At 57.6% G+C, this 16,663-nt stretch overlaps 5 protein-coding genes across 5 annotated transcripts; all 5 read left to right on the forward strand.

The window, feature by feature from the left end:
* Positions 1–770: 770 nt before the first annotated feature.
* LBRM_26_1940 (conserved hypothetical protein) lies at positions 771–1,055 on the forward strand (the record flags this gene model as incomplete). The annotated part of the gene is made up of 1 exon (XM_001562374.2): positions 771–1,055. The coding sequence occupies one exon, from the start codon at positions 771–773 to the stop codon at positions 1,053–1,055; it is 285 nt and encodes a 94-aa protein (XP_001562424.2).
* A 710-nt stretch (positions 1,056–1,765) lies between these two features.
* LBRM_26_1950 (conserved hypothetical protein) lies at positions 1,766–4,033 on the forward strand (the record flags this gene model as incomplete). The annotated part of the gene is made up of 1 exon (XM_001562375.2): positions 1,766–4,033. The coding sequence occupies one exon, from the start codon at positions 1,766–1,768 to the stop codon at positions 4,031–4,033; it is 2,268 nt and encodes a 755-aa protein (XP_001562425.2).
* Positions 4,034–4,937: 904 nt separating this feature from the next.
* LBRM_26_1960 (conserved hypothetical protein) lies at positions 4,938–6,011 on the forward strand (the record flags this gene model as incomplete). The annotated part of the gene is made up of 1 exon (XM_001562376.1): positions 4,938–6,011. The coding sequence occupies one exon, from the start codon at positions 4,938–4,940 to the stop codon at positions 6,009–6,011; it is 1,074 nt and encodes a 357-aa protein (XP_001562426.1).
* A 1,342-nt stretch (positions 6,012–7,353) lies between these two features.
* Positions 7,354–10,047, forward strand: LBRM_26_1970 (conserved hypothetical protein; the record flags this gene model as incomplete). Its single annotated transcript, XM_001562377.2, has 1 exon — positions 7,354–10,047. The coding sequence occupies one exon, from the start codon at positions 7,354–7,356 to the stop codon at positions 10,045–10,047; it is 2,694 nt and encodes an 897-aa protein (XP_001562427.2).
* A 2,741-nt stretch (positions 10,048–12,788) lies between these two features.
* On the forward strand, positions 12,789–16,076 carry LBRM_26_1980 (conserved hypothetical protein; the record flags this gene model as incomplete). The annotated part of the gene is made up of 1 exon (XM_001562378.1): positions 12,789–16,076. One exon carries the CDS (start codon positions 12,789–12,791, stop codon positions 16,074–16,076), a length of 3,288 nt encoding a protein of 1,095 aa, XP_001562428.1.
* Between the last annotated feature and the right edge of the window lie 587 nt (positions 16,077–16,663).

Genomic DNA, 16,663 nt, shown 5'->3' on the forward strand with positions numbered 1-16,663 from the left:
ATACTCGTTGCGCTCAATATGAAGAGTACTCACAGAGCTGTTCATTAAGTTTCATCGTGACGAGTGTCGTGCGCTCATACGGGATACTTGCAGTCCATGAGGGAGGGGGGAGGCGGATGAGCTGCAGGTGTCTGCCGCGGACCCCCTTGATAAATGTGTGTCTACTATACAGCATTGGCTGTCTCTCATACTCACTCATTCACACTCTCGCTTAATCGAATAACGACATGCAGGCAGTCATGTCCACTTGGTAAGAGGGAGGAGGGGTGGGGTAGGAGGGAGACGTACATTCAGCACCAACTCACATAAACGAAGGAGCGCATGTTAGCCTCCGCGCTGAAAGGGGGGGGGGAGCGGCACACTGACAAAAGTGGTGATGGCATGTGGTTTGTGCAGATATGGGCGCGCCACCCCCTCTTGACCTTCTTGAAGGCGCACCCCGGCTGACATCAGCCATTACGTCTTCAGAATTCGGTGAAGAAGCTCGCATGGTATTGATCGTGCTCTCCTTCCTCTTCCCATTTATGCTTCTCTCTTCCACTACCTGTGCATGTCGTTTACCCCACTCACTTACAGACCACGCGGTGTCGAACACGCGGCCCACTCTGTCCACCTCTCACGTGCTTCCGCGTGTGCGAGTGCGTGCGCGTGAACCTTGCATCTTGTGTTGCTCTCGAGACGGCGCACACGTCCGCTTGCGCCGCCACCACCACCACGCCTCTCCCTCTCTCTCGCTCGCTCATTTTCTCACTCTTTCAGCTCCTTGCAGGATGGGGCGCAGCAACAATCAGCGTCGGCGCACCTGCAAGGCGCGCGGGCAGTCGTTCATTCCCAAGGTGGTCAAGAGCAAGGTGCGCAATGAGAACCGCCGTATGAAGATTATGGCGGCCAAGAAGGACCCACGGCTGCACAAGAAGCTCTCCTACGACAAGGTCCACACCAAGTCAGGCAAGATCACGAAGCGTAAGTTCCAGTCCGGTGGCTACAACCACAGCGGCAAGTTCGGAAAGGCGGCTGGAGTGAAGCGGAATGCTGCGAAGGGGAGGACGAAGTAGTGGCACCGCTTTGGAGTCTCGAAGCACTGAGTCCTTCGTCTTTGTGTGTTGTGAGTCATGGTGATTTGGTGTTACGTCTTGAGCTCGTCGATTCTTCTTCGGTTTGCTTCTCATCGATTCCTTTGGTGTCGCGTGAATGACATCGCTGGCGAAGGCCATCAGCTTATGTGCACTGGATGCGATGGACGAATGCTGAGCATCGATAGATGGAGACAGTGACAGACGGCGGCAGTGCTTACTCATGTGCGAGTGTATTAACGTGTAGCGCTATACTCTGAAAGCACGAGAAAAGAGACAACGTGCACCTTCCAGGTGGTTAGAGGGCTGCGAGGCGGGGGCAGGGGGGAGGGCGCCTATCCACCGCCACAGGGACAAAGTGCAGAGGCCGCTGCTGAATTGTGGGCTGAAGGAGGGAGGCTGTGAAAAGGGACTGCTACTCTTTCTTGTTCCCTACCCTGCATCGGTGATATATACATCGATGGTGAAGTTTGCTCGATCCACGCTGCCCATCAGTGAGCGCTCCTAACCAACTCCCCCCTGTTGCATGCGAGGGCATTCATGGCTTCGACGCACTACCGCGTTTTCTCCTTCTCACCATCTCTCTCTCTCTCTCTAATGCAACACTGTGCCCATGTCCTTCTCCCTGCCGATGCAGAGGGAGAGCCGCGCACCCACTCATCCACAGAAAAGCTCTCTTGGCTGAGCTGGCAATGCTCCGTCGTACACGGTTAAGATTGATTTCGCTGACAGAGGCGCAGAGTTTAGTACTTGACGCGCAGGGGCAGCAGATCCCAGCTCCGCAAGTGTCTCTCCCGCAGCTCCTCACAGCGCTAACGGAGCACTATCGGGATGGTTGTGAAGCATTCACCAAGGCCGCGCTGCAGCACGTTGTGCAGCTCGATCAGTCGAACGAGGACACAGAGCACATCGCAGCCGCGCGCCTTGCCGCTCCACTGCCATCGAACCGCCTCTTTACAGACTTGACCGCAGCACAGCAGCACACCGCCCCGCCTCCGAAGGCGCCACCGCACTTGATCACTGAACTGCTGCGCACCTATCCGAACACACCTGAAGTGCGCGAGCGGTGCTGTCGTTGCATTGCCAACATGTGCCAGCTCAGCGTTGATGTCGCTACAAGGACTCAGCTCATCCCTGCTACCGATCATAGTGGCAGCCCTGCAGCCAACGTATCGCCTCTGGTTCATGCCCTTGTGGAAGAAGGCGCTGTGGAGCTGGTGCTTGGGACTCTTGCAATGGCCGGCCGTCTCAGCTCCAAGGGCCGCTGCTGGGTGGCCATGGCGATGCTCAACCTTACGTGCATGTCCCACAACGGCGCCTCCCGGGCCACTGCTGCCGGTGCTGTCGATCGTCTGGCCGAGTTCATCTTGTTCCTATTGGAGGACGCTTTGACTGCTTCCGCTGCCTCCACTGCGGCGCCGATCCGCGGATTCAGCGAGGAAACGTCTATCGCCCTCGACGCGGCGCTTGGCGCACTGACCGGGGTTCTAGCGGCCGAGGCATCAGAGAACACCAGCGGCGTCTCGTTCAACTACGAGGCAGCGAGCTACGCCTCCGTCGACGCTGTAGTGCGTTCGCTACTGTTCGTGTCGGCGCTGATGGTTCGGGATGGTCGCAACGATGGTGTGTACGGCGCCTCGCTCTCGTCACGTCGCTACGGCACGGTGCGTTTCTCGAGCGCGTCGGAAGCGCAGCAGACGGCTGTTGTTGTGCTGCTGCCGCTCTTGCATAAGGCCTGGATGGCGCTGCAGTCGGTGTGCAGCTGTCCAACCAACCTACCGATGGTCTTCGACATCATTTACGAGGCGGCAAACGCAAACCAGGAGAGCATGGTGATGACAAACGAGGTGGACAGCTGCGCGGAGGAGGTCTTGCAGGTGACGAAGCAGACGGAGCGGCAGTACGTCGCGGCGCTGTCGTGTCTCATCGACGCGGCGTTGTTCGTGACGACGGAGCTGGAGGGGCTGGAGGTAATCGGTGCAGATGAGCTGGCGCACCTTCAGGACGATGTCCGACTGTACGTGATGAGCGTCATGGAAGCCATGACCGCGTCGCGGAAGGATCTGGCAGGCAGAGATGCCGTTGCTGCTTCAGCTAGTGCTGGTGGTGCCGTCGGGGACGCCGAGGTAGAGCAGCAGGGAGGCACTGCGGCTGTCACGTCGGGCATTTACCCGACAGCGGCGGCAGTGAGCGTGACCGGCGTGCTGGCGGCTGGTACGGTGAGCAACATGGCACTGGCGTGTGCTGTCCGCCTCCACATCGAGTATCAAGAGCGCCGCGGCCGGATCGAGCGCGAGGAACATCAGGACACTAACAGCATGCATTCGCAGGGCCGTCGCGGTGTCCCTGTTCCGTACACCGCCCACGACTTAACGTTGCTTTCTAAGTCGCTTGTGGTACTGGCCAATGTGGCGGAGATTGGCGACGAGGTGGCGACATCAGCCAACGCGGTTGCGGCACTGCAGGCGATTCTGCAGGATGCGGCAGAGGGTGTCATGTCCTTGCCGCTGGCATACCGGGCTGAGCTGGCGGAGCTCTTCCGACCCACTGAGAACGCAGAGGGTAATACTGAGGCGCGTGATGGCTCAGGCATTCACCCAGAGGACCGGCTGTCATTCCTGCAACAAGCAGCGCTGGTGGGGCAGGTGTATGCAGTGCTCTGGAGCACGTTGCGCACTGCTCACGGTGTGTCGACAGTGTTGCAGATGAGTGTAATGCAGACAGCCAAGGAGGTGCAGACTTCGCTGCGGGAGGCATATCTGCCGGCATTGGCAGTGGCGAGGGAGCGGTTTAGCACTCGCCAGGCTACAGACAACGGTGATGAGGCGGGGAGGCCGGCGACTGTTTCGTGGGTAGCGAACACGGCGGAGGAGACGGTAATCCGACTGCTAAAGCTATCCGACGAGGTCATCAGCAACATGCAGAAGCTGTCCTCAAGCACGCACGACACCTCGGCATGATGCGCGTCAGCTGCCGATGCTGCCGCGCCCCCCTCCCCCTCCCTTCTCAAGCTGCTGTTGGTGTGCGCTTCTCGCTCTTTCTCTGTGCCCCCATTGCGTGGCTTTGTTTCGTGTTTCCGTTGGCGTCTTAAAATACACGTTAGGCGCACATCCCCACCCACGCACATAAGTGCGGGAGTGCGAAGCAGCAGAGTAACGAACAAGAGGCTGCCAACAAGGCGCTCGCAGCTGCGTTGGCAGTAGCACACATAAAGTGAGCGAAAGAGAGAGAGAGGAGGCGACACACGCTGGATCTATAATGGGAAAGGGATGGTGAGGCCGCAGGCGCGGATGGCGTCACGTTCATAAAGCTGAGTTTTTGGGGAGGGCAGAAGGGAGCGGCATTGGTAGGCCTGCCGGCTGGGGGCCACAGGCATGTGCGCTTTCTTCTCTTTCCCCTTTCATATATATATGTGTGTGTGTGTCTTCACATGCGAAAGTAGAGAAGAGAGAAGAACGAGTGCAGATCTGCGCACACCATTTGCTGTCTTGTGTGATTCTCTCTCCACGCCACTGGCTTCTTTGGTCCGTTGCCACGCTCTTCCACTCCCTCCTCCTTCCTTCGGGTTTCTACCCTCACCTGCTCATGATGCACACGTCCATGTAGAAATACACCGCCCTTTGATCTGGCTCAGTCCTCATCAGCACCGCGTCCCTCTCCTTGATTGGCTTCTTCTTTGTGTATATATATATATATATATATGTTTGCCCTGCGCTTGTCTTTATTTGCACACAGGGTCTGCTTTGCCGAAGATTGCGTTTGTGTCTGCTCACCATATTCCGCATCTACACAACAGTGCGCCTGCCCCGACAGTCAGAAGATATCCACAGACGCACCTATTCACCGAAGTAAAACAGCCCCACGATGGAGGCGCTGAAAGTCTGCTTCGAGATTGCGCTCGTTATCGCACCGCACATTGGCTATGTGGCTCAGTACCTCGAGATTCATCGCACCTGGTCGATTGAAGGCTACTCGCCTGTTGTTTCCCTCATCTTGCTGACGAGCAACACACTGCGCATCTACTATTATATTGGTCATCGTTTTCTTTTCGCCCTCCTCTGCCAGGCGATCCTTGGGATTGCGGTGCACGGGATAGTGCTGTGCAAGGTGTTGCAGGTGCACTTGCAGCAGGTACTGAGCGCTCAATCCGCGGATATGTACAGCGGGGACAGTGCTTCCGTCAGTGCGACTGTGGCATTAGAGGCTCCAGTAAGAGCAACTCCGTCTTCTGTGGCCGGCAGCGGTACGGCGGGAAAGCGGGGCCTAGCAATCAATGATGAAGATGACACGTCACCGTCAAATGCCGCAGCATCTGCTGGGGCGTGGTTGCCCTCGTCAAGAGAGGCGCACAACGGGTTTGGGGGCTCAGGTGACGCTTCGCCATCGTCCGCCCCATCGGTTGGCATCAGCTGTGTGGCTGCCAAGTTTCTGCAGCTTCTCTTCCGCATTGAGGACTGCATCGAGGCCGCTCTGCTGCGATACGCCCCGCTTCAGTTCGTCTATAGCTATCTCATCGTCGCTGTCTCTGCTCTGGTGATGGTTCTACTCTACTACATATTCATCGGTAGCGTCTGGAAGCACGCGGCGGAGGTGGTGGGGTACGCGGCGCTCGGCATCGAGGCGCTACTCGTGCTCCCACAGATTCTTCGTCACGCTCGGCGGCGTAGCACGGAGGGCCTCACTACGTTGCTCATCCTCACGTGGGTGGGCGGTGACGTTATCAAGGTGGTTTACTTCATTTATGCGAAGCAGGCGCTAGCGTTTATTGTCTGTGGCTGCTTCCAGCTCGTGTTGGACGTGGTGGTGGTGGCCCAGGTCGTGTACTATGGCATTATTGTGAAGCGGGAAGGCGCGGTATGTGTAGATGGCGATGATGGAGCTATGGAGGCGGTGGTGTCGCCAGGGTCGCGAAGCACGACCAATCAAATGGCTCTGTAGCAGGTGGAGGACAATAGAGAGGGCGTTGCGCAGGGGTTCAAGATGACTCTGTGGAACATGGACATTGTATGGTATACCATGCAGAGTGCGCAGGACAGCCATGCGTGCGGTTCGCACAATGTCGTTTGGTCATGTATCTGCCGCTGCTGCTGCTGCCGCCGCCGCTGCTCTCTTTCCCTCTCCTTCACTTACATACGGGCATCGGACTGCATGACAGACCAACTCAGGCGCGTCTCTTTTCTCTGCGTCTCTCTCCTTTGTGGATTGGCCTCTTCTTCGTTTGCGTATTGGTGGTAGGCTGCGGCGCCCATTCGTTCTTTTTTTCGGTTTCTCTTGCCGCTTTCCCTTCGCTCTCCTTGGCGCTCTATCTGCTTTTCGTTTTCACACACACACACGCACACACACACACACACACGCCCGCACACCCACTGAAGTGGGAATGCAGGCCTTCCAGCGCTTCCACTCTCCCTTGTGTTGCACGCCGTTTTAGTTTGCCCGCCTGCGTCGTACTTCGTGCACCAGGCTGGGGCTTTCTTTTGGTCTTTTCGCGTTCATCTTTTGTTGTGTCTTCTCTTCCTTCCCATGTTCGGTGACCGTGCGTGTATTCGCCTGAGCCTGTGCCTCTCTGTGTGCCCCCCCTCCCCCCTATCTCCATCTACGTCTTCTTGTGCTTCCCTTTCCGCCATCCCATTAACTCTTACGTATTTGCGCTACGACAACGACTAGTATACGCTCTACGACAGCAGCGCTGGCTGTGGTGTGGGCATGCCTCTGTGCATATTTTTGGAAGGGAGCAGGTAGGCAGTAGGAGAGCTATGAGACTGGAAAAGTCGATTCCGCTCGTCCCCTCCTCTCCCCTCCTCTCCTCTCCCCGCGTTACTTCATTTTAAAATAGTAAAGCGAACGATGTGTGGGGCCAACCGCAGCGCTGTGCGCCACTGCGCGTACCCGAGGACGTACATGAGGATACAGGCGTTCATGCCTTTGTGCTTATCTGTGCCTTGATGTCCACGCACTCTTTGCTCATAACACAGCGTGTCTACTTCACCTGCAGACTTGCAGCATCGACACCCACGCCCCCCATGCCCAGTTGTGGCGCCAGCGCATGGGGGCTGACGAAAGACAACTTGCTTGCTTCCATTCTCCCATGTTCTTCGTTCTTTTCTCTCTCCTCCGGTGTGCGCGGCAGTACCACTGCCCACCGACCCACAATCAAAGGCTCCCATCAGCCACTTGGTAGGCACAGGAGAGCAGGAAAAAAAGGGAGAGTCGCAGCCCAGCGTCACCAAGCCCCCTCCCATCGCCCTTTGCGCGCCTCGTTGACTGCGTCTCTTTTGCCACCATGGAAAGCGCGTTGCAGAACGTGGAGCGCGGCATTCGCGATGCATTGCAGCGCCTCAGCGACGCGCGTGCTCGCTTGGCGACTCATCGCGCCGCCCTAGATGAAGGCAGACTCATGCTGGCGAGTGCGGTGTCGCCCCTCCTGCAACTGTATCCTGCTGAACCAGTGTCGTTGATCCCTTCCTGTTCTTCTCGTGGTGCCAAGGGAACCCTTGTGCAGTTGCTTAGTGGCCACTCGGCCAAATCAGTCATTTCAGCTAACAACTCTCCTCGCCACGATGCTCTACACTGTGTGGACAATCCTGCCGAGGATGCCGAAGAGGCTATTATCATTAGTCCTACCACTGCGAGCTCGGCGGCCGCCTCTGTTGCCGCTGCTGCAGGAGGGCGAGTATCAGCACCGCCACCACTGCCCTCACTACAGCTACCGCCCTTGATGCCCTCGGTACTTGCTCTTCCTCGGACATCGATGTGCGCTGGATTCTACTCAGCTATGGCGGCGCGGACGCAACAGCTGGAGGAGCAGCGCTTCAACTACCGCTCTAAGCACGTGATGCACGCCGCCAAGCTGCAGATTGCCCAGACGTGGGCTCGAGAGGTGCAACCGTGGTTCGATACGGTCGTACAGCGCGGCTTCTTTCAGCAGGTGATTCACCGGCTTGACGCGCTGGATCGACGGGTGGCGCGGCTGTGTGGGCGGTTGGCGCTGGATCGACCTCAATACGTACTAACCCATCACTGCACAATTCAGCTAAAAAAGGACGGAGGAGCACCAGATCCGATGGTGGGCAAGGAGGGGCACCTTCGCCGCCGTCAACCGTACCCACAGTGGCGCCTTGATCTCACGGGGGACGAGTTGAGCAGAGGGCAAAGCGATCTGTTGTGTGGCGCCAACGAACAAGTTCTCTCTGGCAGCGACGGTGGGGGAGAGAGACAAGCGGTGCAGCGCTGTTGTTTCACAGAAGAAGTGACGTGTCTTTCAGGGCCGCCGAGCCAGCAGGGGCGCCCCTGCGGTGCGACTGTTGGGCTTGGCAGCGCTGAAGGAAACCATCCCTCCATGTGCTCTCTTTGGCGTCAGTACGTTCAGATGGCGTCGCAGACACCTGGCCTAGGCGACGAGCAGCGTCAGGCCTGCGAGCAGAGCTACAGCACACTGTTGCCGGCCGAAGTGCTGCCAGAGCCGCTCCTGCGCACCCCTCGCTCGCTCCGACATGTGTGGCATGTCATCATGGAAGGCTTGACTAGCAATGGTGTCGACATAGTCAACGACTCGGTGTCTGCGGAACCCCCTCACGTTCTCTCTGCCTCTGACAGTGTTTTTGTCGGCGACGCGATGCGGAAGTCGGGGAACCAACTATGCCAGTCCGACCCCAGCGGTGTGTTTCTGCAAAACCTCAGCGACCTTGTGAGGCGATGCTCCGCACTTCATCCGCCACCGTCTGCTGCGCAGTCGACGCTACCACTCTGCAGTCATGCTGAACATTGCCATGAAACAGAATATCACGGCGGTCGCAATGACTCTGCTGGCGATGGACGTTGTGGCGCGACTGCTCTTACGCAAGCGCCTTTGCCCCAGGACACCGACTCTCCCACTGTGGGCCTCCTCTCCTCCCACGTGTGTGTACTACTCTGCTGCGCGATGCAGCTCTGCGCTCTGGCTAAGCTGTGCAATGGGATCTGTGCCGGCAAGCCTGTGCGCTATAAGACACCTCTACCTCAGCTTGCTTATGATGGTGACGTAGGCGGTTGCTCCGAGGACGACGCCATCAAGGATGGTGGCATCGGCGATGTGGAAGTAGCACGTCGCGGTCCGCGCAAGTCAATCACTGTATTGGCAGGCACCACTGATGGCTTCTCCATGTGCCAACGCACATGTGAAGAGCAGATTGCAGAAGCTTTGGCGGCGGTCTACCACGCCGTGCCTTGCCTGCTCTCGCAGTTTGGCCTTGTATTCCAGAAGCGAAATAGCAGTCATGAGGACGACAGCGATGGATGGCAGGGCCGACGCAGCGAAGTGAAGGCTGCTGAGGTAGACGAGTCCACGGGGCCTCAACTTTGTGTGGCGTCAGCAGGGGAAGGTCGCATTTGCTTGATGAGCAACTCCGCGGACGCCGGCGCTGCAGCGGACGGCGCCACCGACGCCGTGCTTTGGCCAACTGTAGGTGATGCACTCCGTGACCGTGACACTTTTGTTCAGTGGTGGTTGTCACTCGCTTCGTTGTCATTCAACACCGAGTTGCCACAATCAGGCACTCCACTCGTAGACCTGTCTCTTGTCTACGCTCGTGCATTGCGTGTCGGGTGCTTGTACCACTCTCTCCTGGACTCCGTCGAGGATGCGTGTGGCGAGAGGCTGCCACTACCTGCTGCTGAGGCAGTTCCCGCGGTGCCGTCACCAGGGACACCGACGCTTCTAACCGTCGCGCGAGCGGATTCATCTACCTTGGCTATACGTGGCACTCACGCTGCCCACCTTAACACTATTGCAGCCCATCGTGCCGCAGCTAATGTTTCCGCTTCGGTGCCTCCGCTCGCAGCGTCGGCGCGGCTGAGCTCGTTGCGTCAGATAGAGCTACAGACGCGTCAGGAATGGCAGTCAATCGAGACGCGTCTTTCCGTTGCCCGTTCTATGGCAGCTGCGACCCTCAGGCAGGCTGCACACAACGACAACGAGGCGGGTGACCTAGCCTGCTGACGCGCGCAGATGCCGCTGGTTTTATTTTCATCGCTTTCTTGCGCCTGCACTGCGCTGTGGCATTGGTGCTCTGCGCTCTCGCCCACCGCCTTAACTCGTTAGCCCTTTTTTTCTCTCTTCTTTTATCGCCCCTCTTCCTCTAGCGATGGAGGCCCCTCCCCTTCCCCCCCTCGCCTCCCCCTTCTGCTCGGTCAGCGCTGCTCTTCAGTACGTATCCACTGGAACACTCAAGAAAGAAAAGCGAAAAGAAAAGCCGCAGGGCGCTTGTCCGTCATTGCGAGGTAATTCTACCGCCGCACTTATCATAGGCGGTCTAACAGGATAGGTGAACCGCCTCTTCACTCCGTCCCTCCCCCCCATCAGGGCCCCCGCCTCCGCCCACGCGCCTTTGAGAGCGCTTGTCTCTCCCCACTTTCCTTTCTCTCTGTGTGTTGTTGTTGTTGTTCTTCGCTCACTCTTCTTACACTTCTTCACATGTACACGTATCTTACTCACTGCCTCATCGCCTTCACTTTTGCCTGCGCACACACCTCACTATCACTGTATGCCCCCCTACCTCTTTCTCTCTCTGTCCTCTGCACGGGCTCAGTGCATACCACGTTGTGTTTCACCCGCCTCTCTTCCCAGGGGTGTCGCTACCCGCCACTAGTATTGCTGGGGCTGGTGTCGTTGGCAGTCACCCTCATCTCCACCCCTTTCCCCCATCACCCCACTCAGCAGGGCACACCCATACCCACACCCATCCACCCATTCACCCACCCACCCACACACACACACACACCAGACGGCGTGAGGAGTGCCGCAAGTATCGGTCAAGTTCACACTGAAGAATAGCAGAGAAAAGAAAGGGAAACATTGACAGACAGAGAGAGATTGTGTGTCACCTCATTTGAGTTGAGGGGGCTTAATTGTAAATTGGGCCAGACAAGAAGGTCTTCGGAGGAGACGCTGCCGTTTCGCATTGTAGCCTTCTATCTCCCCGCTCCTCACCCCATTGCTCTCTCTACTCGCTCTCCATCTTACGCACCAGCTGCTCTCAGGGCCAGGCCCCTCTTCGGCCCTACCTGCAGCTTTTGCCTCCTCTACAGAGTGAAAGTAACGACATAGTATCGGAGGAGAACTAATAGCTCGCTGTGTGTCTGGGTGCCTGTGAGGGTACGCCTTCTGCTCACCGTCGTACGATCAAAGGGGGGACGCTGCCGGACACTGCGTTTGGGGGTTTGGAACAGTCCATAAAGAGAACTGTACTGGGAGGGAAGACACCCCTGGGCGTTTAGCGCCGAGCACTGATAAAGCGTGCTGCCTGCTGCTGTGTCGCTCTCTCTCTTTTCTTTCGTTGCTCACTTAATCTCCTTACGCGTGTCAGTTGCTACTTGCTTTCGTAGATTTTCGGTTGCTTTTCTGAGTGTGAAGCGCTGTTCTGTACACGTGTTGGGTATGCTGGCGTGTGCGTCTGTGTGTGTTTTCCTTTGCCTGCACACCACATCTGTGACGGCTGCTCCTCCTCCCCCACTGCGCTGCTTCTTATCTACGCGCTGAAGAAGGGGCCTCTGTTAGAGATCGAGATTTCCATACCCCCCCCCCCCCCCCCCCCATATATATATATATACCCACGTGAGGCAGCGCCGTACTAAGCAACGCGCTCACACATACATAGAGGCCTATTAACGCACCCACGAGTGCATACCTCATGTATCCGAGCTAAAGTTTGTGCTTCACTTCCCCTCCCTTTTTTGTCTCGCTGCTCTGCGTCTTTTGTTCTCTCCGTGCGCTGATTATCGATTACTCACTCGAGGGGTAACGTAAGCAAAGCGAAAAATCGAGAACGCACTCACAGGGAAGGCAAGAGTTGGTGCTTGTGAATTGTGTATGTGTCTGTGCATTAGTTAGGTAATACATAGCGTGCTGTTGCGGCTGAGGTTGGCTGATAGCGCCAGAGCTGTTGCTCCGGCCTGACCCTCTCCGCCTAGCCTTTTTCCACTACTCCCATCCCCCAACGAAGAAGCAGTAGTAGTGCTGAAACAGAATAAATCTGGAGATCGAAAAAAAACCAAAAACACAGCTGGGCTTCAGCGCTTTCTTCACCCTCCGTCTCCCCCCTCTCTCTATGTGTGTGTGCTCTCTCGCCGTGCACCGCAGCGTTCTGTGACGTTCTTCTTTTACCTTGAGCTATTTCCTCGCTCACGCTCTTGTTTTTTTTTTGCTTCGTTGTGTGTGTGTGTTCCAGTGCTCAGCTTCTCTCTCTTGTTGTTTCCTTTGATTTTCTCCTCGCTGTCTTCATCTTTGTCTGCGTGTCCGTGTGTGCGTGCAGTTTGTGGTTACCCACATATCTACAGGCTCAGCGACGACACGCACTGAGTGGTGTGATTGAAGGTACACGTCCTGGCGCTAGAGGAATGTGGCGCCGGCTAAGGGGATCATACAACAACAACAACATCTGAAAAAGGAGCGCGGGCGAGAGAGGAAGCTACATATTGGACCTTGGCACGGTGCTTCCCTTTCTGTGTGTCTGTCCGTCTGTCTTCGCTAGCGGATGTGCACGTGCAGCTGTGAGTGTGTGTGTGTGCGTCTTACCTGATCGTTTTCTTTACTCGCCCCCCCTCCCTTTTCCTTCTCCGCCTCTTTTTCGTGCTTTCGCTCTCGTCCGCTCACTCACTCCTCTCGTTCTCGCCTTTGCGTGTTCGCCTTCTCGCCTAGTCACGGGAAGGAGATAGTTGCACGCGGCAGAAAACTGAAGCATAATGGGGTGTTACAGCTCCAAAGCCCGATATGGACCACTGTATCGCCCCGAAGGCGGCGGTGTCAACGTCCAACAGGATGAGCCACTACCAAGTGAAAATAGGGATAGGGTGGCCGATAAACGCAACGTCGTAGGCGTCAATGGTGGCGCTGGTGGTGCAAAAGACAAGAACAACGCCAAGCCGGCCCGTGGCGGCATTCCGCCGTACCGCCCTGATGAGACGACGGCCAAGGGCTACCACGAGTATGTGACGGAGGTGCGCCGTGCTGCGGTGGCGCAGGGCATTCTGCCCTCTGTGACTGACGACGCTCAACTCGCAGTGAATACCACACTCAAGAGAAAGGGCTGTTTCTCATGGATAAAAGCCGAGAATGGCAGGGGGTTTCAGCGCGGCGGGAATCCCGACGCGGTGGCCCACCCCGGTGCCTCGTGCGTCAGTCCGTCAGTGCGGACGCTCACCGTTTATCAGTGCCAACCGCTAGACGTCGACACGGCTGTCGCGATGGGCATGTATAGCACGGTCTATCTGGCGCGCCTCTCTGTTTTTACTGGGACCTCTGAAGCGGCAGTGAACGCGACAGTGCCGCGGTATACGCCGGCACGGAAAGACAATAGCGGCGGCACTGGCGGGCGCAGTCGCTACACTATTAAAGTTTCAGGGGAAGTTTCCTCAGTGAAAGGTCTCCACTCCAACACTGTCGATGCCAGCTCCGCGCATGGCACCAACACTATCACCGAACCTGTTTCCGCACCCGCTGCGGCATCAACGGCTTCTCCGGCGTGCACAGCTGTGTCGCACTACATTATAGCAATGAAAGAGGTTACTCTGGGTACCAGGTTCGCCACACGAGCTGTGCTCCAGCAGATCTGCCTCGAGGTACGACGGTGGACGCGGCTGTCGACTTACTGCCTGCGCATCGTTCGCTGCTACCAGCTGGAGTACGTTTTTCCTGAGGGCGCCTCCATGCCCGTGCTAGAGGCATCCTACCATTTCTTTCCCGGACGGGAACACGCTTACGGCAGTGGTGGCGCGGCGACTGACGGGCTTTTCACTTTCAATAGTTCTGTCACAGGCGCCGCTAGTCATTCGTTTGATAATCGGAAGCGCCTTGCTCGCAGCGACATGCTCCTCGTTGCTAACTCGGCGAACCAACACTCGAACACCAAAGCGAACCCGCTGCCACTCATGGCGACCAGTGGCACACCTTACAAACTGCGCCTGTACCTCGAGTACGCCAAACATGGCACTCTGCGTGGGTTCCAGATAAATGAGATGCAGGAGCGCTTTGGGCAACGGCGGCTGCATGAGCTAACCGCGCGCGCCTACATGCGAGATGTTCTTCTGGCGCTTCTGCAGCTGCACGAGAAGGATGAGATGCAGTACGATCTGTGCGCCAATGCAGTCTTCCTCCACAAGCCGATTCAGCGCGTCTACTACACCTACTTTCCTGCCTACATTTCCGACGTACCGACGGGTGACTTGACGAGAGTGACGCAGTCGGAGCTGAGCAAATCACTGATGTCACTGAACCCATCGCCGCCGGTCGAGGGCGCCGGCCTTAAGCAAAAGACCTTGTGTAATGAGCCGATCAACGGCACCGGGCCACCGCCGCCGGGGGACTACCACGGCGGTTCGGGTGAGCAGCGGAGCAGACCATTTGTGGCTCAGCCCGGCACCAGCGCAGTCGGTGTCGAGACCCGCTTCACCCAGATGATCTCCTTCCTGATGCAGGACGGCAGGCGTCCACCGGTGACCTCCACGACCGGCGCCCCCCCGGCTCGAAACAACAACACCTCAGGCAAGCTAGATAGGGTGGCCGTAAAGCCCTACGGACAGCGGAACGGCAAAAAAGGTACAGTAGCGAACGGAGGGCGCACTAATGAGGGTCACAGCCGCGCCCCTTTCTGCTCAACTCCGCCCGAGGTCAGCTTGTTTGGGTCATCGTCGCGGATAGTATCCGCGGGGGGTAGCTTTCGCAGAAACCAGAGGGTCTCCGGTCGTACGCCGAATGCACGTAGGGGGCGGAGCTACTTTCTTGCCGGCCGCGGCGCCCGCCCGCCGGTGAAGCAACGGAACACCAATAATGAGCGTGCCACTGCGTCATCTGAGGTGGGCGGCGACGACACTCAACACTCCCACTTGCATGGGACCTACTGCCGCCTCATGGACGCGTTTGAGTTCATGTGCCTCGACGAAGATCAAAACTTGCCCTTTCCTTCCCCGCATGATGGAGTCGGCGCCCAGACGGACGCCGAGATGGTTGTATCAACGATGTTACCAGAGGAGCTGCGCGAGGCGTTGCCGATGCGGGTGTTGCCGCTACAGCACACAAGTCTCGGTGGCATTGCGATCTTGTCGCCAGATTGCTACGTTGTGAAGCCGATCGAAACGCCGCTGCCCGACTTACGCGGTCGCCTCCCCATCCTCCTCCCATCGTCCACCTCGTATGGTGCTTTCTGTGGGGGCCCGCAGCTGCAGCAAGTGATGCATAGGCCACCCATCTCTGCCGCTCCAGGGTTGTCTGGGAGTTTCTCTACAGGGCAGTCTTTCGCGCCGCAGATCCTGAGCGCCGGGACGACGGCGTCCAACGCAGCCGGTGCGCTTGGTCGTTACCGTGGCGGCGCACCCCTTGTGAAACTCAACCACTCCTCACTGGTCCGTCGCGCCTTGTGCTTCGCTGACTCTAACAAGCTCGAGGAGGTCCCGGTGCACAAGTATGTGACTGCCACACACGCAGCACCTGAGGTGCTGCACAGCCGCCTATTCTCCCCCGCGAGCGACATCTACGCCTTCGCCATGACCTTTATCGAGCTTGTTTCGGACGAAGGTGCCATTATGAAAGACTGCCTGCCAACGCATCTGCCCAAGCCTGTGACGCCTCACGACAAGGAGGCGTATGACGCTCTCCTGGCGGAAAACCTCGATAAGTGGTACCAAGACCGAATCAAGGCGCTGCCTCAGAACAAAACCTCCGTTAGCAGAGATCAAGGTCAGCAAGATTCCGTGTCGCCACGCACCGGACCGATTGTGATGCACCTTCCGCCTCATCTCTCCGATGAGTGCAAGAAAATCCTCCGGTGGTGCTTGCAACCTGATCCCACGAAGCGCCCCACCGCTGCGGAGCTGCTGCGGTCTCGCTACTTCATGCTGGGTGACTGGATCGCGGCACCGTCGGCGGTGGCGGCCGAGGGGAAGACAACACAGCTGCCCGAAGCGCCATGGACCACCTCGGTCAGCTTCGACGTAGCAGCGAAGGCGGCCGGCCTTCCGGTGCTGAATGAGAAGTGAGAGCGCACACGCTCACAGATGTGCAGAGGTTGGCGGAAAGCCTTATGGTAGTGGTGGTGTGTGCTTGTGTAGGGAAGCGAGGAAGGGTGCACTTGTGTTGTTCTTCCGCCGCCTCACACCTTTCCCTTCTTCCGTTGCTCGACGGATTGACGTGCGGGCGCGTGTACGTGTGAGTGTGCGTTTCTTCCTGCTGACGTGCTCCTGTTGATGTTGGCTGTTGTTTGCCTCTCTGCTTTCCTCAAGCCCTCCTCCTTTCCCTCTTTCCCTGTTTGTATGGCCTTTATTCCCTCCTCCAGCCCCGCCCCACTTGCCGACTGCGCGTTGTTGTTCTATGAGTCCTCACCTCTTTTTTCCTCCTCTCTCTCTCTGTCTGTCTGTCTCTGCGTTTGCGTTACATCGCACCAGCTCGTCGCCGCATTGCTGCTCTTCCTCTGCCTACCCCCCTTTTATGAGAAACAGGGACACCCCCCCTCTTCCCCCGCGCTCCACTCCTCTCTTTTCTCTCTCGCTGTCTTGTTTGTGGCCTCTCGCTTCTCTCTGGCGTAATCTTTGCCTGCATACATTTTTGCTCTTGCATTTTCGTTTTT

The sequence above is a fragment of the Leishmania braziliensis genome, chromosome 26 (genome assembly GCF_000002845.2).
Source record: "Leishmania braziliensis MHOM/BR/75/M2904 complete genome, chromosome 26".
Taxonomy (NCBI): domain Eukaryota; phylum Euglenozoa; class Kinetoplastea; order Trypanosomatida; family Trypanosomatidae; genus Leishmania; species Leishmania braziliensis.